The 26,593-nt window shown below is 43.1% G+C and overlaps 2 protein-coding genes across 4 annotated transcripts in view; both read left to right on the forward strand.

Annotated features, from left to right (window-relative positions):
• prrg2 (proline rich Gla (G-carboxyglutamic acid) 2) overlaps nucleotides 1-3,650 on the forward strand; it is a 7,443-nt gene extending 3,793 nt beyond the window's left edge. For 2 of the 3 annotated variants that reach the window (XM_072693430.1, XM_072693429.1), the window contains 4 exons: nucleotides 67-103; nucleotides 906-1,035; nucleotides 1,221-1,364; nucleotides 2,392-3,650. In XM_072693430.1, coding sequence (XP_072549531.1) covers nucleotides 67-103; nucleotides 906-1,035; nucleotides 1,221-1,364; nucleotides 2,392-2,434 — 354 coding nt within the window. In that variant the 3' untranslated portion in view covers nucleotides 2,435-3,650. The remainder of the gene's footprint in view (nucleotides 1-66; nucleotides 104-905; nucleotides 1,036-1,220; nucleotides 1,365-2,391) is intronic. The other variant, XM_072693431.1, reaches the window with a different exon arrangement.
• A 641-nt stretch (nucleotides 3,651-4,291) lies between these two features.
• Nucleotides 4,292-26,593, forward strand: part of prr12b (proline rich 12b) — a 33,777-nt gene continuing 11,475 nt past the window's right edge. Inside the window, exons 1-7 of the mRNA XM_072693412.1 lie at nucleotides 4,292-4,650; nucleotides 16,723-16,880; nucleotides 16,973-17,134; nucleotides 17,312-21,918; nucleotides 22,014-22,217; nucleotides 23,261-23,335; nucleotides 25,252-26,113. Of these exons, the coding sequence (XP_072549513.1) occupies nucleotides 4,568-4,650; nucleotides 16,723-16,880; nucleotides 16,973-17,134; nucleotides 17,312-21,918; nucleotides 22,014-22,217; nucleotides 23,261-23,335; nucleotides 25,252-26,113 (6,151 nt within the window). The 5' untranslated portion in view covers nucleotides 4,292-4,567. The remainder of the gene's footprint in view (nucleotides 4,651-16,722; nucleotides 16,881-16,972; nucleotides 17,135-17,311; nucleotides 21,919-22,013; nucleotides 22,218-23,260; nucleotides 23,336-25,251; nucleotides 26,114-26,593) is intronic.

Raw genomic sequence — 26,593 nt, forward strand, 5'->3', positions numbered from 1 at the left:
GAGTACATAAGTACTGTAAAGCCTTCAGAGCTTCTCTGCAATTAACCATTTGTTGTTTTCTTACAGCAACAGTTCTGGAAGACGTATAAGCACAATGGTGCCAGTAAGACAACCTTTTACTCTGATTTGATCTTTCAGAAACATAAAAATAAACAATAATGGTTTTAATCCAGTATGAATCTGCATCTTTACAGTCTGACAGTAACAAATGAATGGAATCTGCAGTGATTGTAATGTTTACAGTCTGACAGTAATAACTGTGGATTAATATTAGTCCAGCATGAATCTGCAGTATGTGTAGTTGTTTACAGTCTGACAGTAACAATGGTAAAGTTTTAATCCAGTATGAATCTCCAGTGTTTGTAATGTTTACAGTCTTACTTAAGTAATACTTGTGGAGTCCTTTTAATCCAGTATGAATCTGCAGTGGATGTAGTTTTTACAGTCTGACAGTAACAATTGTGGATTATTATTAATCCAGTATGAATCTGCAGTGTGTAGTTGTTTACAGTCTGACTGTAACACATGTGTAGTGATTTAATCCAGTATGAATTTGCATTAGACATTTTTGTGAAGCCAATAATCCAGTATGAATCTGATGTGTGTGTAGTTTTTACAGTCTCAAATGAACAACTGTGGATTAATATTAGTCCAGTATGAATCTACAGTGTGTGTATTTTTTACAGTATGACAGTAAAAACTGTGGAGTGATTTTAATCCAGTATGAAATCCAGTATTTAATCCAGTATGAATTTTTACAGTTTAACAGCAATTAATTGTGAAGCCATTTATCTAGTGTGAATCTTCAGTGTCTGTAGTTTTTACCAGTCAAATGATGTTACACCATCCAGCTCCAGCAGTGTTGTAGTTGTTGGGTGATGATGGTGAATTCTTTGCTTAATCAGAGCCTTCCATACGGATTGATATTCCTGGTCTGGTGTCCGGGATTTCGGCAGCTGTGATCATAGCTGTCATAGCCACTGTGCTTGGCTGCTACTGTTACAAGAACAGGAGCAAATCAAGGCAAATGGGGAGGTGAGTGTGTGTGTGTGTGTGTGTGTGTGTGTGTGTGTGTGTGTGTGTGTGTGTGCAAGAGAGAGAGAGAGAGAGAGAGAGAGAGAGAGAGAGAGACATCATCAGTCACTGTCCCTAGTCTGTGGATGTGTCTCATTGTGTTGCCTTGTGTCACCTTCCCTCCTGCTGCTGCACCTCCACCACAGTGTTCCAGTGCAGATGGCCGCAGACACGCGTCCAGCTCCAGAGTTGGTCCCTTTGGCTGGGATTGCAGCTCCAGGTCTGCCGTCCTACAACGAAGCCCTGAACCGCAGCGGGGCTTACGATGCACCTCCACCACCCTACTCAGGGTAAAACCTTCCATTCTTTGTGTGGGCTTAAGTACACTATATGGACAAAAGTATTGGGACACCTGCCTATTCATTGTTTCTTCTGAAATCAAGGGTATTTAAAAAAGTGTATCCTGCTTTTGTTTTGTCTCTACTGTCCAGAGAAGAAGACTTTCTACTAGATTATGGAGGAACATGCTGTGAGGATTTGATTGTATTCAGAACAAGAACATTGTTAGTGAGGACAGTCTTGTTACAGACTGGCTATTCAGAAGATCAGGGTTTTTCCCCCTGATGTGCCGGTCTTGTGAGGGCAAGGACAACTTAAAAGACCACTTGAACTTATAGGAACTTATACTTTTAACAGTATAGATGTTAGATGATGGTTCTTGGGTAGATTGGTGAGAACCCTTTTCTACTTTATACCCTTACAATAAGGGGTTCTTCCAGGGTTCTTTAGTAAAGGCAATTCTACCATTTGAAAGGATCGTTGCTGTGCTGGAAACATTTCTGCACACTGTTTAGTTTAACAGTTCCTTGAGGGAACTTTTAGGGGTCCTTCAATTTGAAACTGTGAAGGAGCCTCTTAAGGTGCTTTGAGCAACATTCAATGAACCTTTTTCTTCTAAACCCTTTTCTTGAAGGTTCCTCAAAGCATCTTAAAAGGTCCACAGTTTCAAACTAAAGAACCTCCAAAAGTTCATTAAGGACCTTCTGCTTTAAACAGTGTAGATGGTTCTATGGCAAAGATTGGTCAAAGGACCATTTTCTACCTTGCACTTGCCTATAGTTGTATACAGCCTAACAAACAAGGGTTCTTCAGGGGTTCTTTAGTAAAGACAATACTTCTAAATAGAACCATGACAACTCAATAAACCATAAGAACCAATCAATTGGTTCTTCTCAATGCTGGAAAATGTCATGTAGGTGATTCTTGGGCAAATATGGTCCAAAAAAACCCATTTCCAGCTCTATATAGAACCCTTCTTACTAGGGGTGTATGCAACCAGTAATCACTGATGGTCTTTTTGCATTTTCTTTTTCTTAGAGAGACACCATCTGCACCTCCAGGAGCACAGACTGAGGAGTGAGAGTCTGAAAACACCAAATACTAGTCTAGCCTGGCGGAAAAGGTTTGGGGTACTTGGATGAAATATATAAGGGTTTTGTTTTATGCAAATGGGTTTTTGTTATATAAGTTTCTTTTATATAAAAACCTTGGTAGTGGTTATAAAGCATGCCTCTGAGGACAGGAGTCACTGTATTATGACCCACAACAGGCTATTTATTTGTTTTCTCTGTCAAAACCACATTGTAGTTTTCTGTATTTAAAGCTTGTTTTTTTCAACATTGTTTTCTCACTAAGAAGAACATATCTCTTCATTTTTTTAATAAATAATTTTTTGGCTGTGCATTTCTGAATAATTTCACAAGTGTGACTTTGAACCCCTATTGAAAAAAAATATGATATATGGAAATGTATCGGATTGGGCAGAAATGTCAAAACTTATGTACACATATATTGCATATGTGTATGTACACAATTATTAGTTATACATGTACGATTGTAGTATGTATTGTTATGTGTTAACTGTATGTATTAATATTTACCTCATTTAAAAATGATGGATATAGGAAGGAAAATTTATTCACACAAATACACAATTTCAGAGGTATATAACGCTTAATGTTTCCATTAGAGAAAGAAAATCTGTTTATTTACAATCAGCGAATTCAGTGTGTTAATCTACACACGGCTTTTGTAATGAAACTCCCCGTTTACACACGCCGACCTCGTTTCCCACCCGTTTTCAGGCAAGTCCCGCATTTCCTGCGCCGTGATTGGCTACTAGGATCTCGCTTCCTCTATTAGGATTGGCTAGCTGGCTTATACCCCCATGACGAGCACGAGCGTAGCCAGTCACAGCGCAGGAAGGGAGGGGCTTGCCGGAATATGGGCGGAATGGAACAGCTAACGCAGACGGCAGCAGTGAGCGCAAGACTGTACAGACAGACAGTGTGTGTGTGTGTGTGTGTGTGTGTGTGTGTGTGTGTGTGTAGAGAGAGAGAGAGAGAGAGAGAGAGAGAGAAAGGGGGAGTCACGCAAAAAAAATGGCGTCTGCAGAGCAGAAATATCAGAAAATATAGTTTGGTTTCGTGTCGTTAGCATTCTCGCTATCTAGCTAGCCAAGTTCACGAAATCCCGCGTGAATTGAGAACGAGATTCGACGTTAACTATTATTTTTATTATTATTTTTTTTTAATTCTGTTTTGTGAAGATATTTGTTTTTTTGTCGGTGTGCAACAGCTGCATAATAAATAAATAAAAAATATAAAAAAATAAATAAATGCGGTCTGTCCTTTTTATTCGTTTGTTTGTTTGTTTGTTTGTTTATTGTTTACTATTCGGTCGGAGAGCAGAGGGGAGGCTTTATGTTGCCGTGTGGAGAAGAAGAAAAGAAAGGAGGGGAGGGAGGGGGGTGAAACAAAACGAGTGTGACAGGCAATGGGTTTTGAGGTGTGTGTGTGTGTATATATATATTTATATTTATATATTTATATATATACATAAGTGTGTGTGTGTATGTGTGTGTGTACGTACATACGTACGTGTGCACGCGCAGCTTCAAGCCTTGCTGCTGCTGTCTCTCTGTAGACAAGGACAATAGACGTTGAAATATATAGAGGGGAGGGAGGGAAGCTGTTTTTTGTGGTTCTGTGCCCCCCTCTCCACCCCCCACCCCCCCAAACTACACGCACACTCCCTCCACCGCCTCCCACCCTCCTCCCCTAGCCATGTAACCCCCCCTCCTCCCTTCTCCGTATCCTCCATCTCCCCCTCCTCCTCCTTCTTCTCCTCCTCCTCCTCCTCCTCCTCCTCCCTCCATTCCATTTCTCTCTCTCTCTCTCTCTCACTCTCACTCTCTCTCTCTCCCCCCTCCGAGCTGCTCCCATTCTTGAGGACTTGCATGTGAAACGGGAGAGATAAACAGACGTGCGGAGAGCGCCGAGGAAAGGACAAGGGGAGAGAGAGAGAGAGAGTGAGAGTGAGAGAGAGAGAGTGAGAGAGAGAGAGAGAGAGAGACGGTGCATTAGAATTTAGGAAACAACCTCCCTCCCCTCTCCTCCCCTCTCCACCTCCTCCTCCTTCTCCTCCTCCTCCTCCTGCCCCCCCTCCTCCCTTGTCTATCTCTCCATCTTCATCCCTCGTTCTTTTTTCTTTAATGGATAGGAATTATCCTGGAACAGGATTCGGAGATCTGGGAGCAGGAACGGGATGGAGTTACGAGAGATCAGCGAAGGCAAGGTAAGGGCGTGCGTGCGTGCGTGCGTGCACGAGAGAGAATGAAAGAGAGGCAGAGAGAGAGGGTGCACTTTTTTTTTTTTTTGCATTTTTTTTTTTTTTTGCATTTTTGTATAATCTATATATTTGTACCCCTCTCGTGCATGAAGGGGATAAGCCTGGCCTGGCTGCAACAATGCCCCCTCTCCAGTGCATATGCTCGCAAATGCATGCTGCTCTGCAATCCACTCAGCACTGATTATGGGGGTCCAGGTTATTGTCATTACCGAGCAAAGAGGAGGAGGAGAAGGAGGAGGAGGTGGTGTTGGTGGTGGCGCGAGGAGAGGTGGGGAGGGAGGGGGCTGTCTTGGAAAATGCAAGGAATGCGATTGAGAGTTAATGCATGATAGGGAAGGTAGACTGAGACTCAGACTGAAAAAGGGGGCGAAAAAAGAGGGGGGATGGGACGCTGCTAAAGCTAGCTAGCCTGCTAGCGTATAATCAGAAATGCCCCCCCCCCCCCCTCTCAAAAAAACCCTATTCTTTTGCAACGAAAGGCTCTCGTGCATATTTGCGCCGCATAGCACGCGAACCGTGTCTGATTTATGACACGCTGTTGACAAAGCACTATTTAATTTTTTTGCACGCGCCCAGTTAGGTCGCAGCAATCTGAATGAGGGGGGATATGGGGATATATGTGCAATAGCTCGCGAGCTACTGTATGCTGCTTGTGTGTGTGTGTATGTGTGTGTGTGTGTGGCCCTCTTGGAAAACACGACGAGCTGCATAGCCTATTGTTTTGCTTGAAAAAAAAAAAAAGAGAGAGAGAGAGAGAGAGAGGGAGAGACACTGATCAAATGCTGGAAGGGTTCTTTGCATGTAGCCCAGCGTTTTTGCTGCACATGCTTGTCTGAACGGGCTCTCGAGCTTAGCATCCATCAAACATGTTGACTGCAATGCATGCATTGCAACAACAGCACCACAATTCTGCATATGCATGGTCATGTTGTCAGCCAGGTGTAGCTAGATAGGTAGGTATGTCACCTGTCCAGGTGATTATAGCACGCCTTATAGGAAGGCTATACCAAGCTATGGAGGAGATTGGGGTGTTTTAAGGATGTAACGCACGAGTGCATTCTCTGTGGACAACTGTGGCCCTCGCGACTCTTGACATGCAGATGAATAGGTCAGAGCTACAGTAAACATACTGTAGGTCACGCACTGGCTAAGTTCATCAGGTTGTGTAACGCAGGCTGACGCTCTGCAGATGTGTTTGGTGTAGTTAGCTGCTCTGTGACCGGGGACAGACCGGGTGCAGGTCCGGTACAGCCCTGGACCTAAAAATGGCATTAAAATTCCTGGACTAAGTGCTGGTATGCTTGGCTTGTTCACCCCGTTGTTGTGGCTACCTGCAGCACAGCGAGGCAGACACAGCGCTGCTCCTCCATTTGCACCCGTTTCTGGTTGCACAGCAGTGCAGCACGAGCCCGCTGGTTTATATTAAATGCGAGTGCAACTGTATGCACGTGAGTGTGACTGTGTAAACGCGAGCGGTACCGTGCACACCGTGTTGTGTTCTCGCGGCCTACTTACAGTTCAAAGGCGCGCGGTACGTTAGCAGTCGCCGTGACAACCGGATCAATCAGAGCAGCGCGCGGTGCAGGACGCATATAAGCGCTATAAGCTGTGATAAACAGCCCCCTACCTCTAGTTCAGCCCTTCACCATAATCCTAATAATATACAGAGCATTGTTTATAAATAGCAGAATAATAGATACTCCAATTATATTTATAATACTATTTATAACTATAATAACGATGATATAAATATAAATATCATTTTTATTGCTATACAGGAGTACTGAATGACGCTGCTACTAATTACACTCAAAATATTCACAATATTAAGAATTGACCCAGTAGTAATAATAACAGTATTGCAATATTATTATTAATAATAGTCACAGTAGTAATAATAGCAGTACTGCAATATTATTATTAATAATTGTCACAGTAGTAATAATAAATGTGCTGCAAAATTATGAATAATAACTGTCCCAGTAGTAATAATAACAACAATACTGCAATATTATTATTAATAATAATCACATTAGTAATAATATCAGTAACTGAAATATTATGAATAATAACTGTCCCAGGAATAATAATAACAGAAACTGAAATAATATGAATAATAACTGTCCCAGTAGTAATTACAACAGTACTGCAAAATTATTAATAATAACTGTCCCAGGAGTAATAATAACAGTACTGCAAAATTATTAATAATAACTGTCCCAGGAGTAATAATAACAATAACTAAAATATTGTGAATAATAACTGTCCCAGTAGTAATTACAACAGTACTGCAATATTATTAATAACAACTGTCCCAGTAGTAGTAATAACAGTACTGCAAAATTATTAATAACAACTGTCCCAGGAGTAATAATAACAGTAACTAAAATATTATGAATAATAACTGTCCCAGTAGTAATAATAGCAGTAAGTGCAATATTATTAAACAATAAAAATAATAATGTAACTCTCATATTAGTAGCAATACCTACATTAATGATAATAATTACAGCATCATGCTTTTGGATTTTAATACCCCCTACTAAGAGATGATAATAATAATAATAATAATAATAATAGTAATAATAACAATAATAATAACAAGTCTGTGTAGTTCTAGTTCTGTGTAGTTCTAGTACTAATACAAATAGTATTAATGATAACACTTATAATTATCTTATCATTATTATTATATTATATAATACAATATTTATATTTACCAGTCATAATATTAACAACAATAACAATATATAGTGTCTTCATTGTGGTACAGGCCTACATATGAGTGATAATAATAATAACAACAAGAATAAATAAATAAATGGTGCATGGTTCATTGGGACAATATTTCAGTCGGATATTTGATGATGTATTTAATGAGCGGTGCTGCACTGAAGTACCTGCATTTTAGACATCTGACTGCATCCATAACTCTTATACCTCATATTTCTGATTTGGTATATCTGTACATAACAAATAATAGATCATTTAGGCATTAGATACCATATCTGTCCATCTCTACTTGTTGCAGTATTAATAAAAATATAAGAACTACAGTAATAATAATGATATATAGGTTTTTGTTGTTCTACAGTAAAAATGTATTATTCTTATTATCATTATAATTATTATCATTATTATTATCATCATCGTCGACTGTAGGCCTGTATGTATGTTCCAAGGACACTATGCATTATTACTGTTGTTGTTATTATGACTGCTCTTATTACTACTACTCTACTAAGATGACTACTCTTTTTATTATTTATACTCTTCATATAGTTATCATTTGTATTATTTGTATTATTATCACTGTTATTATTACTATTAATTGTCACTCCTCTGTACAGCAGAAGTAAATATAGCTTGTAAAACATGTTGGGATTATTTGCCATAATCTGCATTTGATGTGTGTGTCAGTTGTAGTACATTGGTGTTGCACTTAAGTAGCAGAGCATTTGTGCCAGTAAATGAAATTCCTGTCAGACGCGAGAAGATGAGATAGGCCGAACTGTGCTGGTTCAGAGTAAGCCCCTTCTTACAGCTCTGAGAACAGTGCTGTTCCTAGCTGGGTGTTTCAGTGATGTTGTGCACCTGACTGTAACTCCTGGCAGGGTGCTGGTCCTGGCAGCTCCACGTACTACTAGGAGCTGGAGTCTGTTTTTTGGACAGAGTGTACCAAAATGTGAGGCTGCTGGTGTTGCTTTTTGTTCGTTCCAGCCAGCGAGTGGGGATGCAGCAGGGTGTTGAATAGCTGGTATAGTGATGTGGAGGCTGATCATAGGACCAGGTGAGACTGGAAGCTGCTGCTCCTGTAATTCCTGGCCAGGTACATCCAGCCCTTGCTCAGCCTAGTTCCTGTAGACTCTGCCCAGTGGGAGTGATTGCTCCTGGGCTGCTGGATAGTTTATGATTGCCTTTCTGAGTCAAGGGCATCTCTCACAGTGCGGGCCGACTGATGGCACCCCGGATCCTTAATGAGCAATTTTTACTCATAAGACGCGGAACAAGCCTCGGCACTGCCGCGCGGCAGCCTGAGAGCCTCCTCTGAGTGAGATGAAATGAAACGAAATTGAATCGCTCCTCTTTTAGTTTTGGGGGAGAATCTGTAATTGTTTTTGTTTGGAATTAATATTAGTTCCGAGCGAGAGCGCCGGGGTCTGCTGCTGTACGTGTCCCTCCATTAGGCCACGATGAAATACACGCCGAAGTATTAAATGAATATGAAATGAAGTCAAATAAAATGAAAGTTTCCAGTATTTCCTCCAGTACTTATTCAAATAGGAGCGTCTGCCACGTTGCGCGTGGATTGACTGCGTGCGGAGACACAACACCTTTAACCTGATAATGCCACGGCTCTATTCATATACGGCAGATTGGGTTGAATTTGAATTGGCCTCAGCACTGGAGATATTAGGTTTGGCCGTAATCTGAAGCGAGGGAATTTCAGATATGATAGCTGACCAATAGGGGTGTACGAAAATATCGCTATATATATATATATATATAAAGTATCGCAAAATCGCTACATTTGAATGGATTTTGTGTTGTGTCCACATGTCCAAAAGTTTGTGGACACTCCTTCTAATGAATGAATTTAGGTACGATAAGTTGTACCTGTTGCTGACAACCGATGTGTTACAACATAATAGGGCTCTCTGCAGCAGATCAGCATGAACCTATTGGCACCATGGCTTTGCCTAATGCCAGGTGTGGGCTAGAGGGGTAAAAAGCCCCCCCAGCATTATTGAGATGTGGAGCAGTGGAACTGCAGTTTTCTCTAGAATGATGGATGGTGCTCCATGCAGTACTTTTGGGATATTGAGTTAAGGAGCTGGGGATGATGAGGTGAGGTGACGTCACTAATGCTCTTGTCACTAATTGCACTCGAGTCCTCACAGCAATGCTCAGCAAAGTCTAGTAAAAAGCTTTCCAACAAAAGCCCTTTGATTTGGGAAGAAACAGTAAATGAACAGGTGTCCCAATACTTTTGTCTATGTTGCCTAAAAATGCCATATATTAAATTATCGTACCCCCTGTATCATGCGGCGCACTGTATCGCCAGGCCCTTGCCAATTTGCAACCCTACTGACCAAAGAGCAGCAACTGGGAACCGTAGGTCCCACCACACACTGACACTTCTTCATGTTTCTAATGGAGATTAATGGGCTCGATTGAGTTTCCCATCAGCCCATAAACATTTTGCACCTGTTAGGAGGGACTGTGTTGAATTAGCGTCCACATAATTAAGAGCAGCCCTGTACAGTGCATTTAATAGTGCTTTCTAATGCAGCCCCTGATCCAGACCTGTCGTCCCGCCCATGCATACACTCCGATAACTTGTGAATGCCACACGACAACCACTTTTGGTTTCCGAAAGAACCTTTCAGTGGATCGTTCTTCAAAGAACCATTTGGTGAATGGGACCTGCATGTTAGAGAACCTCCAAATTAGGGGTGGGCGATGTGACGATATTTTATCGGAAGCGCGAGGGATTTTGTTATCGTGATATAAGCGAGCGTATCGAGGATATCGCCAGTGCTTAAAGAACACTGACCACCTGCACGTTTTACTTTAATACAGAGGGTGTAATTAGTGCTGTTTAATTAGATAAAGGGCAGCAGATTCTGACTGTACTCAGTACTCAGTATGGGAGAGAATTTGAAGAGCAGTTATTAAGAATCTGCTATTAGTGATGCATTCATTTTGTCTGCATGTCAAAATATCACAATAAATATCATGTATCATTAAATTGTCAATAAATGTTATGATTATAATATAAAATTCTGTTATTATTATAATATTTTTGCCATATTAACCAACCCTACTCCAAATAATGTAACATGTAGGCTTCTGTACAATTTAAAGGGTTTTTCGACAAAGCCGGGGCAGCACTGGACGGATCTGTCAGATTCAGATACACTCTTATATACAAAAACAAAATAAAGGTGCTACGTGAGGTTCTTGGAGAAATGCCATAGAAGAACCACTTTTGGTTCTATAAAGAAGCATGTTTGTGATGGAACCAATGGTGGTTCTTCTGTGGAATTGCCCAAATACCCCACTCTAACTCTAACTCCATTATTTGTGTGAGTGTACAGAATATTGACAAAATGTCAAATCTGAGGCGACATCTACCTGAGCCTGGATTAGCATAATGGAAATATGTCATATTTTGTAGCTTTCAGATCAAAAACTTGTATCTCCAAACTGCCAACTTTACAGGAAGAGGGAAAAAACTCCCTGACTTTCTAAGGAAGTCAATGTAAATATTTTACAATATTAACAATATTTTATTCCAAGTAATTTAGCGTAATCTAACGTCAGTAAATAAGAAATGTCTGATTTTTATCTTTAGTTTCTGAAGCGATTATCAGTCAAGTCCAATATAATTCCGTGATATCTCCATGCATCCAAGCCTGGAATCATCCAGAAACCTGTATTTTAAGAGCGTAGTCTGCCCTCTTTCTCTCATTTCCTCTATGTCCATCAAACGTGAGCTGTATTATCTCATTAACACCTGCTGGAAAAGAGAGAAAGAGAGAGAGAGAGAAATAATATTGGACGAAGAAAGTGATTGGCTGAAGGTGTGGGCCAAAGGTGATGAAGCCTAGGAAAGAGTGGAAATGGAGAGTGTGTGGGGGAAGGTATAGGCCTACTACACTAGCCTTTACACTAGATCAGTGCAAGCGAAACACCAGGACGCTATGGCAGAAGTGAGAGAGAGAGGGAGAGAGAGTGGGAGAGAAACGGAAAAGAGTCTGAAGCAGGAACACCAGGCCTCGCGAGCCGAGTAGGACGCAATAAGAATGTGAAAGGCGTGGAGACTGAGGGGGTAAAAAATGAGCAAACAGATGCGAGAGGGAGGAAGGCAGGGATGGAGCGTGTGCATGGAAGACATTCATCAATTACGCCCATTCCCCTGGGATCAATCCCTCACTCCTTCCGGGTCTCTGGACCGCCGCTTTGGGATTAACACCCAATTAGGGTCTGATTCCTATCAAACCCCATGTCAATCTTAATGAATTTTAGCACATGACAGCCCCTTTGATCCGGCGAGAGACCTCAGAGACTTCAGAGAATCATTCCAACACATATATATGAGTGCTCACGTTTGACGAATGGATGCTGGGAGACATTAATTATTTAGGAGACGGCATTCCGGTGCTGAAGAAGCATCTGGCTGTCAGCCGGCTTATCAGATTTTGGTGTGCTGTTTTGAAATTAGGATTAATCTGTTTTTCCTTTTTACAAAAAACATCCATTCTTGTTTTTGATGCAAACCGAACACGCTGACACTTGAGCCTGGCACTCACACACACAGCCTCATGGCCTGGTTGTGATTTAATAGGGGTGCACCAGTATGGGAATTTTGGGCTGATGCTGATATTTAGCATCTTTTATTTGCAATATTTACTATGGAGAAGCACTGCTGCAACTCTGAGGAATGCATGATGTGGGACTTTTGGGCTGTAAATACAAGTTGTAATACATTAGGTAATTTAGACTGTATACATTGACCCCTGAAAACTGTCAAAAATGTATTTCAAGTAGTTCAATAGGTTTCATGCATATATCTGATGATCCGGATTCATACAGGTTTATAACATGTAAACAATTTAAGAGTATCTGGCATATTTTCTTAAAGACAGTTAAAGAACCTCCACATAATGTAAAGGCTCTATATGACTTTGCATTTTCCAAGAACTAATACAGCATGTCTGGGATAGCTCCTGTGTGGACATGTGAACAGTCATGAATGTGAATAGTTGAATCTGATTTAATGTGCTTAGATAGATAGACAGATAGATAGATATACATATATAGATAGATAAATAGATAGATATACATATATAGATGGATAAATAGATAGATATAGATAGATAAATAGATATAGATAGATAGATAGATATACATATATAGATAGATAAATAGATAGATATAGATAAATAGATATAGATAGATAGATAGATATACATAGACAGATAAATATATATACATAGATAGATAGATAGATAGATAGATATACATAGACAGATATAGATATATAACTAGATAGACAGATAGTCAGATAGACTTAAACTTAGAACTAAGAATGTACCAATACTGGATTTGTGGGCCCACGCTGATATCTGATTTGTACAAAATATGTACATATCTTGGTTCTAAATTCATATGAATGTAAACGAATGGAACATATAATTCTGTCGTTACACATAAATAAATTATATGAATAAATTATTAATATATATATATATATATATATATATATATATATATATATATATATATATTTAGTGCAGGAGCCCAACGTTTCCTACACATTCTGCTCTTCTACTCTGCATCATATTGGGCTGAAGTATCAGTGAAATCTCATCTTATTTCCTGTTAATTTTGTGATTCCAAAATCATTATGCATCCATATCTAGAACTGGAGTTCAACAAATACTAGTGAAGTCCTGATTGGATCCAGTGGATCGGGATTGGGGCAGATCCTGGCATATTTTAATGGATCGAGTATGGACTATTTTAATCCTGATCCAGTTCCGAGTCTTTGTGTTAACTACGGTGTTCCGAGCGCCATCTGGTGTCCTCAAGACGCCATTAACAGACGCAATAGCCCAGACAAGCGGCTGCAGCAGAAGCAGTGTGGACGTTCTCAGAAGGTAAATAAAGGAGTTGAGGTTCTGCAGTGTGGAGCTATTTGAGCTATTTTACAGTGGAACCTGAAAACAGACCATAATATCTGACCCTTTATAAACCTCTCACTGAAACGCTCTCACTGTTTTACCAGCGGGAGAACCGGAGAACCGCCCACTCGCCTTTCTCTGTTTATAAACCAGCACTGAAGAACCCGTTCAGAACCGAGAGGAGGCTAACGCTAATGCTAACACACACACTGTTGCTATAGAAACTGCAATCACACACAGCACATTCACCCACTATAAACCAGTTATTACACACCAGTAGACCAACAACCACAGATACCAGTCCAGAGGGAGTACCACTACACACCCTCATAGACACACACTCATACACACACAGGAAGTGATCAGACAAATCCAGAAAGTCTGATTATGAAACTGAGACTGAAAATAAAGGGATTTACTGAACCCATTAATCAGCAGCTCGTCTGATCTAAGCTGTGGGGCTGGATTGTTATTTATATACAGACACAGAGATCAGATCGGTATCGGCTGATACTGATACTCAGCATTATGAGACTTGGATTGGATGGATTGGGATGCAAAATAACCTGACCGGGACGCCCCTAATAAACACATCATCAAATATCTGTCTGAAAAATCGGTCAAATCCAAGCATCTGTCATTGCAGTATAATTCTCAGACTATGATTGTATCCCTAGTATTTAGGTCTAAACCTGTTCTGGTAAGTTTTAGGCTTTAAAAGGCCTTCAAACAGACCCACCAAGTATACGACTCTAGCCTTCTTGCGTAAAAGAGAAAGAGAATGAAGAATGAAGTCTAAAAACCAGGCGATATTTAAGTAGATATGATTCACAGGACGTTGCTTACAACCAACACAAAAAACCCTACGTGACTCGTGACTCTGCTCTTATTCTGAATCAGCCGTGCCAGATGTGCCGGCGCATGTGTGAAACTTCTGCTCTTCTGCTCGTGCATTTAAACATTTAAGTCAGTTCATTAGAGCCTTTATCCAGCTAATTACACAAGAGCCCTGCCTCGGAGACAAGCGGACAAACTTCCTCCAGATGGCCTTCCCTCAGGACGAGCTCCAGCCGTCCCAGCTTAGGACACCTAAATTAATGCAACTGACATCAGTATTATTGTCGCGTCCATGAACCAATGAAGACCACATTGTTGAAGACCAGGCTACGCTATATGGACAAAAGTATTGGGACACCTGCTCATTCATTGATTCGAAGGGTATTAAAGAGTCGATCCTGCTTTTGTTGGAGTCACTGTCACTCTACTGTGCAGGGAAGAAGACTTCCTACTGGATTTTGGAGGAGCACGGCTGTGAGGATTTGATTGCATTTAGTGATGAGAGAGAGAGTGTTAGTGAGGTCAACAGATATCCATCATTGCAGAGAATACTGCATTTCCACTGCTCCATAGCTCCTCAATGCTGGGGGGCTTTATACCCCTCTAGCCCACACCTGGCATTAGGCAGCATGGTGCCAATAGGTTCATGTTGATCTGCTACAGAGAGTCCTATTCTATTAGTCACGTAAATGCATTCGTTATAAGGGGTGTCCACAAACATTATCTAGGCCCATGCGCAGTTTTGGGTTGTGCTGTTTTCGGGACGTTTCACAGGCCGTAGACTGAACTTGTTCGAGTGTGAATCGGCTCTTTTCTCTGTTGGTTTAAAGATAGACTGGCTGGTCCGTTTCGCTGCTCGTATTGAATGACACCCACCCCCTCACCACGTGCTCGCTCAGTGTGTGGTGTCTGTGGCTTCCCACACTGGTCTCCGAGTAGAGCGATCCTCGCTAACTGAGCTGTACTCACATTAAGAGCTTGTTGAGGATGGAGGGGAGGGGGTTACCAAGGCAATTCAGTCACAGGAGAGCTTTTATCAATGAGCGCTCTGTCTCACCTCAGCAACATCCTAACCGCTATTGTCAGCTCCACTGCCCACTCTTATGAAAGGGAACAACGGTCTGTAAAGACGCCAGAAGACACCTGATTGGTTGAAAGCACGCCGAGCTGTAGCCAATGAGGGTGAATGAGAACAGCTTCTGGTCGTACAGCGGGGTAGGAACCACAGCTGTGGAGAATGTGTGGGCTATGGTTTCTACCTCATCGCTGTCACGCCAAAACCTTGTATCTCCAAAATGCCAGTTTTACAGGAGGAGAAAAAGATAACTTCTCACTTTTCAATGGAGGTCAATGTAAAGGGTTTTATTCCAGTCCATTTTGGAGCATTTCTATTGGTCAGTTCATCATGAAATGATGGTACAATGTGAATAACAACTGCCAGATTCGCCTTATGTCAAAAAGTAAAAACGGGAAAATGGAGATACAAGGTTTTTGAGTGATAGCGAAGATTTTTTAGTGTGTACATAAGATCAGTCAGATCATTAAAAAAAATCAGCAGATAATTAAGTAAAAAAAGGATGGGCATTGGAAATAGGCTTATTTGATGGTCATTCAGTGAAGGCCAGACAGCAGAATGGGTAGGTGACCCTAACTTAGGACGACTGCACTTAAATATCTCAATTTTTTTTGCATTTGTAGTTTCAGAAATATTATAATCACATTTCTCCATAATGCTGATCCAGGTTGTCCCATTTTTTTTTTACATTTACAAATATTCATATATCAATATGCACCTGATAAATATTGGAAATCAGTATCGGCCAACGATCCCCGTATCGGTTTATCCCTAATATTCGTTCAAACAAACAAGCCTGTCGGTTTTTACAAGCTTCCACTGCTCGCAGGGTCAATGTTTATAGTGTGATTAAACATACTACAACTTTTATTTACTCTATTAAAACTCTTAACTATTTAACCCTGTTCTGAAATCACTATTCATTTGATTACTGATACTTCGGAAGGGGCTTTTAAGGGTGGTCCTACAGCTGAAGCTGCGTATATGCTGGGATAATGAGCATGTGCATTGTTGTAATGCGGCCTGGATCTAGTCAGATCCAGAGGCTATTTGAGACAGGGAGGATCTGGAAGCGAATAGGCTGATTAAACAGCTAATCTGTGTGTGTGGCTCTAGTGAGAAGAGGATAATGCAGAGCTTGGTCAGCTGATATTCTATACAGGGATTTACAAAGAGTACGAGACCCGGCCGGCCTTCTCGGCATTGTGTTAAGTGAGAAAATGTATTGTTGCCTTGAGATGTTGTACTGTATCGCAAGGTATACTTAAGCTGTAGTTTATCAGATAAGGGTTAAATATATGCAAGAAGTCTGAAGCTCTTTTGTCTGTGTAGTGATTCTCCACTGTCGCTCCCGTTCCCCCACCCTCTGTCCCCTTTCTTCCCTCACCACTGTTTCTCCTGTGGGTTTTTTTTCAGTCTGATGTATGGGAGTTCCAGATCCTCCCATCCGGACTCAGAACTGCTCCATCGTCAAGCTTACACAACACCACACCCCCTGCAGGGCTATGCAACCAATCATCACCCAGGCAGCTCTGGGCAGGGTGGAGCGTGGGGTGCAGCTGGCCGGAGTTTAGGTGAGAGACCCAACCCCCTCATTTGTTTACCTTGATTTTGAAATGATGCAGCATCTGAATCGTAATGTGATCCACTGCTCCTTTTCTCGCAGGTCTTTCAGGTTTGTTTGATGCTGGGTTGCACCATGCTAGCTCCTCAGGGCCTGACGCGTCCGTCATGAACCTGATCTCTGCCTTGGAATCCCGAGGTCCACAGCCTCCCCCTTCCGCCTCCTCCCTCCTCTCTCAGTTCCGTACCCCCTCCTGGCAGACTGGTAAGAAACTGTGCTGCATCCTTTCTTTTACATTATGATGATGATGATGATGATGATGCTGCAGCACTTTGTAGTACACTGATTGCTGTAATTAATTTGACAGTGTACAGCAAAGTAGATGTAACCTGTTGATCCTGCTGGTTTGTCTTTTTTCTTCCTTTCTTTCTGTTGCTGTAGCGATGCATACTCCAGCACCCGCTGAGCTCTTCATCTCCAGCGCTTTGCCTGGGTCTGGCTCCTTCCCTTCTTCCTCCGCCCTGTCAGCGTATCAGCACCCTGCCTCGTTCTCAGGTCGCTCCTTCCCTGGGGTGACCCCCTCGCTATCTCTACAAGACACCCCAACCTTCAGCCCCACCTCTAATGGCCTCCTGTCACCACACGATCCGCTGCTGCACATAAAAACCCCGTCCCAGTCCAGCCTGGGCTTTGACCGTCTTCTCTCCTCCCAGAGTGCAGCATACAGAGGAGCTCAGGAGGCCTCCAGTGCTCCTCAGCCTCCGCCGCAGTCATCCACATCCTCCTCCTCTCGCCACTTACCTCCCCCACAGTTTAACCTGCTCTCCTCGCAGCTTCAAGACCAGTCCTCCCAGCTGTACAATGCCTCTGTATTCTCCTCAGCGCCTGCACCCCCACAGGCCCCTACCCCCCAAGAAAGAGCTATTCCCAGACAAGACAGTGTGATTAAGCACTATCAGAGACCTTCCCCTGCACAGTCCCAGTTGTCCTCATCCACGCCACACCCCCTGCAACATTATCTTAGCTGTGGAGCTTCAGGGTACCAGCAGATCTCCCACCATCGGCATGGAGGAGTTAACTGTAGTCCTCTGGGTGACCAGAGCCCATCTTCTGACCCCAAACCCTCCCCCCGGTCAGAGCAGGTTTACCGCCCCATTATCCAGCCCCCGTACAGCTCCTCCTCGACATCCTCATCAGCTTCTACGGGAGGCGGTCTTGGAAAAACAGGAAAGAGTTCTAGTTCAAGCAGTGGCTACTCCTCCTCTAGCTCTTCCTCCTCCAGAACACCTCACACGCCTCCCTCAGCTTCCTCCACTTCCTCCTCCTCCTCTTCTTCATCTAACCCGAGTGCTTCATCCAGCTCCTCTTCAGCTCCTTCAAGGCAGCAGCCACCACCCCAGTCGGCACCCCAACCCCCTCCGCCACCTCCTCCGCCTCCCCCTGTGTCCTCTTCGGCAACACAGCAGCCTCCTCCCAAACCCTGCCTTTCCGCATATGGTTCTCCTGTCGCTCCTGTTAAACCTGCCCCTGGGCTCCCTGGTCAAACCCCGCCACAGCAACACTCACAATCCTATTCGCCAGGTCAACCCCCATCCTCCCATTTGTCCCAGCCGTATGGAGGATTCAGCTCCCCACAGGCCCAGGATCTGAGCTCTGGTCCTGGTGGGTCAGGGAAAGGATTTGGGGGTCTTGGAGCAACAGGACGTTCGTTTTCAGCCGAGGTGGTCTATGGTTCTGAATCTGGATATGGTTCTTTACCACCCTCCCTTGGAGGAGCAGGAAGTCCCTCAATGGGCTATGGTGGTCCCGGACATTCACCTGCCCTAATTGGGTCTGGAGGGGGAACAGGTGGAACAAGTAGCGGCACTGGCTCTGCAGGCGGTGGTTCAGGGGGAACAGGCGCTGGCAGTAACAGTGTTGCAAGTGGTGGAGGATCATACCATCTACCAGATTCCAGCCCGTCCCCCTCAAGTAACTCTGGAATCATCCGCCCAGGATTACATTCCCCTGCCCCCACTCGCCCCGCACAGTCTCCAGGAGGAACTGGGGGTAATAAGTACCTATCCTCAGTTCTCTCCCCTGCTTTCTTAGCATCTCCACAGGGGTACTCAGACACACGAGCCCCTCCACCCCAAACACAGTCTTATCATCCAGCACCACCGAAGTCTAAATCGGAGTCTGAAATGCTGGGTATGGAACGATCCCAAGAGGATGATGATGAAGATGATGATGATTTTCTGATTCAGCACCTATTGCACTCTCAGAGTCCAGCCCCTCCTCCCTCTCAGCACCACACTCAACAACAGCCACCACCCGTTCCTTCCCAGCAGCAGCCACCACAGCCCCAATCAGTGCCCCAAAGTAGGGAAGGAGGAAAGGGGATGTCTGCCTATGAACTGAACAAGGCATCTGAGGAACGCTATCATCTACAGAGCGTCATTCGCACGAATAATGCCACCAATAATGTGGCTCCTGGTACTGTGAACACCACTGGACCAAGTACTGGTTCAGAGAGTCAGTTGGAGATGTCTCTCAAGAAGCAGCAGCAGCAAGCAAAATCAGATAGACCAGTGTCCAGAGCTGGGACCAACGGAGGGCGAGGGGGGATGGAATCACTCTCTCACTCTCATCCCCATGCACCTCACACTCACCAACATGACTCTCTGGGCTCAGTGGTCCACTACGGCAGAGGGGACCCTTATGGCCACCAGACACACCAACACCAACATCACTCTTCACACTCCTCGCACCCACAGCACTCCCAACATACACAGCACTCCCATCCCCATTCTCTGTCTCACTCCCACATGGAGCTCAAGAAAGCTCCAGATCCTTCAGAGCTACCCTACTTGCGCAAGACCCCCGATTTGCAACAGCGACAGTCCCAGACTTCCCTTTCCCATATGGATTCTCCACCTGACCAGACTCAGCAACCTCAGCAAGCTCACCTTCTGCAGTCTGTTCTTTCTCACACCACACGTAACAAGATGGACACTCAGCAGACCTCCCAGCAACAGCAGCACCCTATGAGCCAACAGGCTTTATTGGGGCCGACTGGAGGTCTTGGGACTACTAGTGGCGCAGGAGTGGAAACTCAGCCACAGGCCTCTCAGCTTCAGCTCCAGCTTCAATCCCAGGCTATGGAGGCCCACTATGGGCATGAAGCACAGCGAAACCAAAGCCAGTCAAGTCAGAATTCTGTCTCGCCACTAGATATGCTTGAGCGGTCACTCTCACAGACAAACAGTCGTGAAGGGACAGGGCCCACTGAGAGAATTGTTGGCGGAGATGGAAGCACCAGCGAACACCATAGACCACAGCAGCAGCAACAGCTGCAGCAACAACAGCAGCTGCAGCAGCAGAGGATACCCTCACATCACCAGTCCCACCACTCTCAACAGCCACCTTCAGAGCTCGATTTCCTGAGCGAGCCAAACTTGAGCATGCCAACCCCATCTCATCTGCATCATATGGCTTCACACCATACTCATCCTCATGCCCACCACCAGCCCCAGTCCCACCCTCATCACCAACACTCTCACCAGCACTCTCATCACATGCCGACTAATTCGGCACCTTTACCGCCCCAGGCACAGCCCAGAGAGCCCGAGCCCCAGCTTGCCCAGACACAGCTTGATCAGCTCAAAGATCACCAGTTTGACACTGAGAGCCCTGTAGGCAAACCAACTCCGAACCAGGGACAGAGCCAGCAGCAACAGCAGCAGAGGTTTGTGCCTCTGACCTCCATCTGTTTCCCGGACTCGCTTCTCCAAGATGAAGATCGGTCGTTTTTCCCAGGAATGGAAGACATGTTCTGCTCCGAAGACTACAAGTCAAGCTGCGCAGGAGGAGGTGGTGCAGGGCAAGGAGATCAGGATATGGTGTCCGAGGGGCGTGTAAACGTTCCAGATGGCATAGAATCGGTTAAGACAGGTGGAGGAGCAGGTGGATATGATATGATGGGTCACCATGGTGACCAGGGCTATGGGCAGTACTGTCTTTCTGAATCCGGCAATGGTACCATGCATCTAGATCTGGACTCCCTGAAAACCCACGAACTCCCATCCACTGTGAACACAGAGCAACTGGGCCTGATCCAGTCTCAGGCTCCAGGCATGGGAATGGGTGGGGCAGGGTCTGGTGTGGATGGAACAGGGAACAAAATGATGGGAACATCAGGTGTAGGAAGTGGGTCTGGAGCAGGTGGGCTGACTTCACCCATCTTCTGTTCATCTAGACCCAAGAAACTACTAAAGACCAGCTCCTTCCACCTTCTGAAACAGCGAAGAGACCCCAATTCTCAGCCACAGGCAAAGAAAACCTATGCCCAGGAGTATGAGTTTGAGGATGATGAGGACAAAGCAGACGTTCCTGCTGACATTAGGCTGAACAGCAGGCGCCTCCCAGATTTGCTGCCTGATTTGGTGTCTAGCTGCCGAAAGTCCAGTGGCGGTTCAGGGGTCGGTAGTCTAAGTCCCTTAATGGGGGACTTGGATTTCTGCCACCCCTCAGGGTACCCGTCTCTAGGACCTCCTCCACAGCTGCTTCCCCATGATGGGCCAAAGAAGAGGGGCAGAAAGCCCACCAAACCCAAACGAGAAGGTCCTCCCAGACCCAGGGGACGGCCCCGTATCCGTCCACTACCGGAGCCTCCTTACTGCAGAGGCCTGATGGGACCCAGCGCTGGCGAGAGCCGAAGGGGCCGAGGTCGAGGGAGGGGTCGCGGCAGAAAAGACGATCTCATGTTGGAAATGCATCGAGACATAAACAAAGGACAGAATTACCATCAACAACCTCATCAACAAGCACCTCATCTCCATCACCAACAGCAACAACAGCTTCAACAGCAGCATCAGCCCCAACACATGCAGCAACATCTGCACCACCATCTCCAACCACAGCAGCAACACATGCACCAACAACAGCACCTACATACGCAACACCATCAACAGCAACTACATCAACAGCAGCAGCATCATCAACAGCCACCACAGCACCAACAACATCAGCCGCCGCAGCAGTATCAGGAACCCATCAAGCCAATCAAGGTGAGTGACGTAGGTACAGTAAAAGGGGGGGGGGGTATGGCTGTGTATTGATGTGGGGTGATGTATGATGTATGTCTTTGTTTTCCCACTGCTAGATCAAGCTCCCACTTCCCTCCATGCCTTCCTCCGAGTCCCTCTTGAGAACAGACTCCTTGTCGAGCACAGATCCAGTTCTGTCTGATGGCTCTGTAGGGTCTGCTCCATCTCTAGGCCTGAGCCCTGGGCCCACGTCTGCTCTGGACATGAACAGGGCTGATATGAACCGAGTTCAGGAAAAGATGACACAGAAGGACCAAGAGGTAAGTAAGAGACCCTGGACAGTGGAGTAACAGTCTCCACTGTCTAGATTACTAGCTTCTAGAGCTTTGCTGTGAGGAGTTGATTGCATTCAGCCACAATAGCGTTAGTGAGGTTAGAATATTGGATGATCACCAACCCACCTCATCCCCAGCTCCCACACTCCCAAAAGTATCCCAAAAGTACTGGATGGAGCACCATCCAAAGCTGGGGGGTTTTATACCCCTCTAGCACACAAATGGCATTAGGCAGCATGGTGCCAGTAGGTTCATGTTGATCTGCTCCAGAGAGTCCTATTCTATTGGCAGTGTTTCTCCACAGGGACTAGACAAAATCTGTGTCAGCAATGGGTGCCCTTACAGTAGCAGAATGCATTTATTAGAAGGAGTGTCCACAAACTTTTGACATTTCAATTTCTCATATATATATAGCAGGGAATCTGCTGCACATTATTAGTTATTATTAGTCAAAATCTTAAGATATTAAGATTGTGTAAGCTATTAAAAATATCACACTGAATATTTCACAGATAAAATATTTGCATATAAGGAAACATTGGGCGCGTCTTTTGGCGTTTACAGCTGTGCATTCACAGCTGTGTATAAGGTTGAATTGAGTGGGGTTATAGCAAAGAGGTATGGAATAGAAAAGGAATAAAAAAGACCTCACAGTCCATAAGTGACTTGTCCTCTTCACAACAGGTTCACTATCACGCTTCATGCTTTAAAAGGAATTCTGTAAATACAGAAAATATTAAGGGTATGGAATGTGAATTTATTAGAACAGAAATAAACTGAACATATGTTCTGTTCTGTTCTGCACATAACGACCACCGTTTTTCACTGCCTAAAGAGGCTGAAAGTTTAATCAAATGATCCCTTCCTTCCTCTATGCCTTTGTGTAAAATTGTACTTGTGAAATTGCTCTTGTTGCCTCAGCAACAGGTAACCTCAGAAGAGAAGGGAGGAATACGGGGTGGGGTAGTGTGTAGATATCTTTAGTTATTGCATATGTAATGTGGCTGTATCTATGCTTTTCTCCACAGATGTCCTGGGAGAGGGACATGGATGAAGAGCTGACCCCAGAGGCCTGGGCTACCATGCAAAAATTGTCTAGCTCAGTAAGACATTTGTTCATACGCCCATTCAGTCCTTATGGTCATTTATTAAAGGCACGCTTGTGCATATGATTATATTATTAAGGTAATAAAGCAGCAGAAATGCCTTAATAATGTAAAGACTGATTCTTCTTTTGAATATGAATGAATAAGAGGCAATATTTGAAAGGGAAGAAAACCCACATATGTCTCCTCCACGTTCATCTCAGAGGGAATGCATTGTCCTCAGTGTGCTTGTGCGTTTAGTTCCACTAGAGGGAGTCGAATGTTCTGAGTGCGAGATGATTGACAGACTACCGTGATCCGCTCTGTCCTTAAAAAATGCAATAAAAGAAAGGGAGAGAGCTGGCTGTTGCCAGGGTAGCTGTTGCCACGGTTACTCATTCATAGTAACCGTCATCCAGCCCCCCTGCTGTTCAGTAAGGTGTACTACCTCCCCCTTAGACACACCTAACATAGGGGGAGAGCATAGCAATAAGAAAAGCATGATAGAAAAAAAAGCATTTCAGGTGCTTTTAAAGGTAAATTTCCAATTTCCAAGACTTTCCAATACACATCATCATTTTCCTCTTTCTGCTCTGTACAAACTCTTATCTGTATGTATAGATCTCTTATCTATATCTATCTATATATATGTGTGTGTGTGCACAATTTGGGCACCCCCATACATGTATTGGTTTACCTAGCTACAAATATGTGCAAGGCATTAAAGGTTTATTAAAGATTTCCGCACACAGAACAATTCCTACTTATTTACTCAATTTAACATGTTTAAAAAAGATGAAAAATGTTTTTGTAATACATTATTGATATATCAAAAGGATAATATATATATATATATATAGGATAATATATATTATATATATATATATATATATATTTTTTTTTTTTTTTTTTTTTACATTGGAAAAATGTAAAATCATTTTTTTTATTTTAATTTAAAATATTGAAAAAACATATTCCATTTGCCATTACTTTTGCACATGCCACATATAATGTTCTTGTTCTTTTTGCAATATATAATTACCACATTAAAATTATTTTTTTTTTATTTTGCCAATATTTTAAATGGAAAACAAAAAGAAAACCCAAAAAACAAAAGAAAACCTATTTTTTCCAATGCAAAATATAAAAAATATAATCCTTTTAATGTATTAATAATATATTGCAAAAAGAGCAAGAACACTATATGTGGCATGTGCAAAAGTAATGGCAAATTAAATGTATTACTTTTGCACATGCCACATTTGTTTTACTAATACTAATATACTAAATATATAATATAATTTGTTTTTTAACATTGGGAAAAATGTCAAATAAAACAGTTGTTTTTATTTTTGAAAAAAAGTCAAATATTGGGAAAAAATAAAACAACATATTTAATGTGCCATTCTGTTTGCACATGTCACATTTAATGTTTAATTATATAATAATAATGTTTTGTTATATATTATACATATAAATATACAAATATTTTCTTTTTAAAATATATAATATATGTAAAATCTAAATAAATATAGCATATGTAATGTGCCGTTACGTTTGCACACATCACATTTATTGTTTTTTTTTATAAAGTAATAATATAATAAATATGTAATAGAATTGAAATTATATTGACTAAAATGTACTAATATATATATATTTACAATATAATTACAATCATAATGTAAATATTAAATATATATATATTAATATTACAATTTTAAATAAAACATGAAATTACAGTAAACTAATTATATTTGCAGATGTGTGTCACTGTAGAGGATCTGAAGTTATTTACCATAGAAAATCAAAAAAACATTGTATTTATTCATATATATATATATATATATATATATATATATATATAGTGATATATATCATCACTCTTATGTCCTTTCTCAACCCTTCCTTATCATTAATTCCCTGTCTCTCAGGCTGACGAGAAGCCCCCCGAGCTGAAGTCTGGCTTCATAACTTCTTTCTTGGACTTCCTGAAAACGGAGAAGAAGCAACCAGGCCCCATTGTCCCATCCATGGATGGTTCCACTCCCACGGACGACCACTCGGTGAAAGGCGGGATCCGTCCATTATCCCCGCCTCCGCCTCCTCCACCACCGCCACCTCAGCCACAGTTTGGAGAAAGCGAGGGCGAAGGGGGCCTGGCTCTCAGCAACTGCCCATCGCCGTGCAAGCGCCTGGACGAGGAACTGAAGAGGAACCTGGAGACGTTGCCTTCCTTCTCCTCTGACGAGGAGGACTCTGTGAGCAAGAACCAGGACCTGCAGAAGAGCATCTCCTCCGCCATCTCTGCTCTCTACGACACGCCACACAGCCTGGCCGCGGTCCCGCCCCCTCCCACTCCGTCCCCGCCCACTCCGCAGGACCAGCCCTTGGACACGCCTCCTCCGCCTCCTCATTCCGAGCCTCTCCCTCACTCTCACAGCGAGCATGAGCACGAAACCGAGGCTTCAATATCACCTCATGACGAGGATCCACGCGCGCACTTGGAGGCGCAGGAGAGCATAGAGACGCCTCACACTCAGGAGGATGAGGGAGCCATGCAGGACCGAGAGCAGGAGGAGCTAGAGGAGGCGGTGCCTGAAGAAACTCCGGATCAGGAGAATGAGGAGGGTGAGGCAGAGGAGGAAAGGAGAGAAGAAGAGAATGTGGTACAGAGGGCAGACGAGGAGAGACAGAGGGAAGAAGAAGAAGAAGAAGAGGAGGAGGAGGAGGAGGAGGAGGAAGAAGAGGAGGAGGAGACAGAGTACAGTGGGCTGGGTGCTCCCAAGGCTGATGGTGAGTAAGAGAGCATGGGCATGTTTTCGAGTCACTATTCAGTAATGGGTTAAAAGTTTTCATGTTTATTAGTAATTAGTAACTGATTGAAAGGACTGAATATAAAAAAGATATTATTTTAATTGAACTTCTCTTCATAATGTAATGTATTATTTCTAAATTATTTAATATATGCAGCTACAACATCTAAAAGTCCCCAATGTGCCTGTAATATTGAAATCTTAGTATTTTTTAAATTATTTTAAATATTTAAGATGAAGAAGAATAGGTATTATAAAATATTATAGGTATTGTAGTAGTTATTAAGTTATTATTTTATATAAAACAACAAAACTAATATTTCTGCTTGTTTTTCTACCAAAAGAAAAGGTTTACGTGACCATTTTCCAACCTGTCTTTATCCCTTATCAGCAAAAGCTTCAGCTGGTGGTCATTATGAGGTCCACTTATGCCATTTGTGTGGGTTTATGTACCAAATGT

This window comes from Salminus brasiliensis, chromosome 12 (genome assembly GCF_030463535.1).
Source record: "Salminus brasiliensis chromosome 12, fSalBra1.hap2, whole genome shotgun sequence".
Lineage (NCBI taxonomy): Eukaryota > Metazoa > Chordata > Actinopteri > Characiformes > Bryconidae > Salminus > Salminus brasiliensis.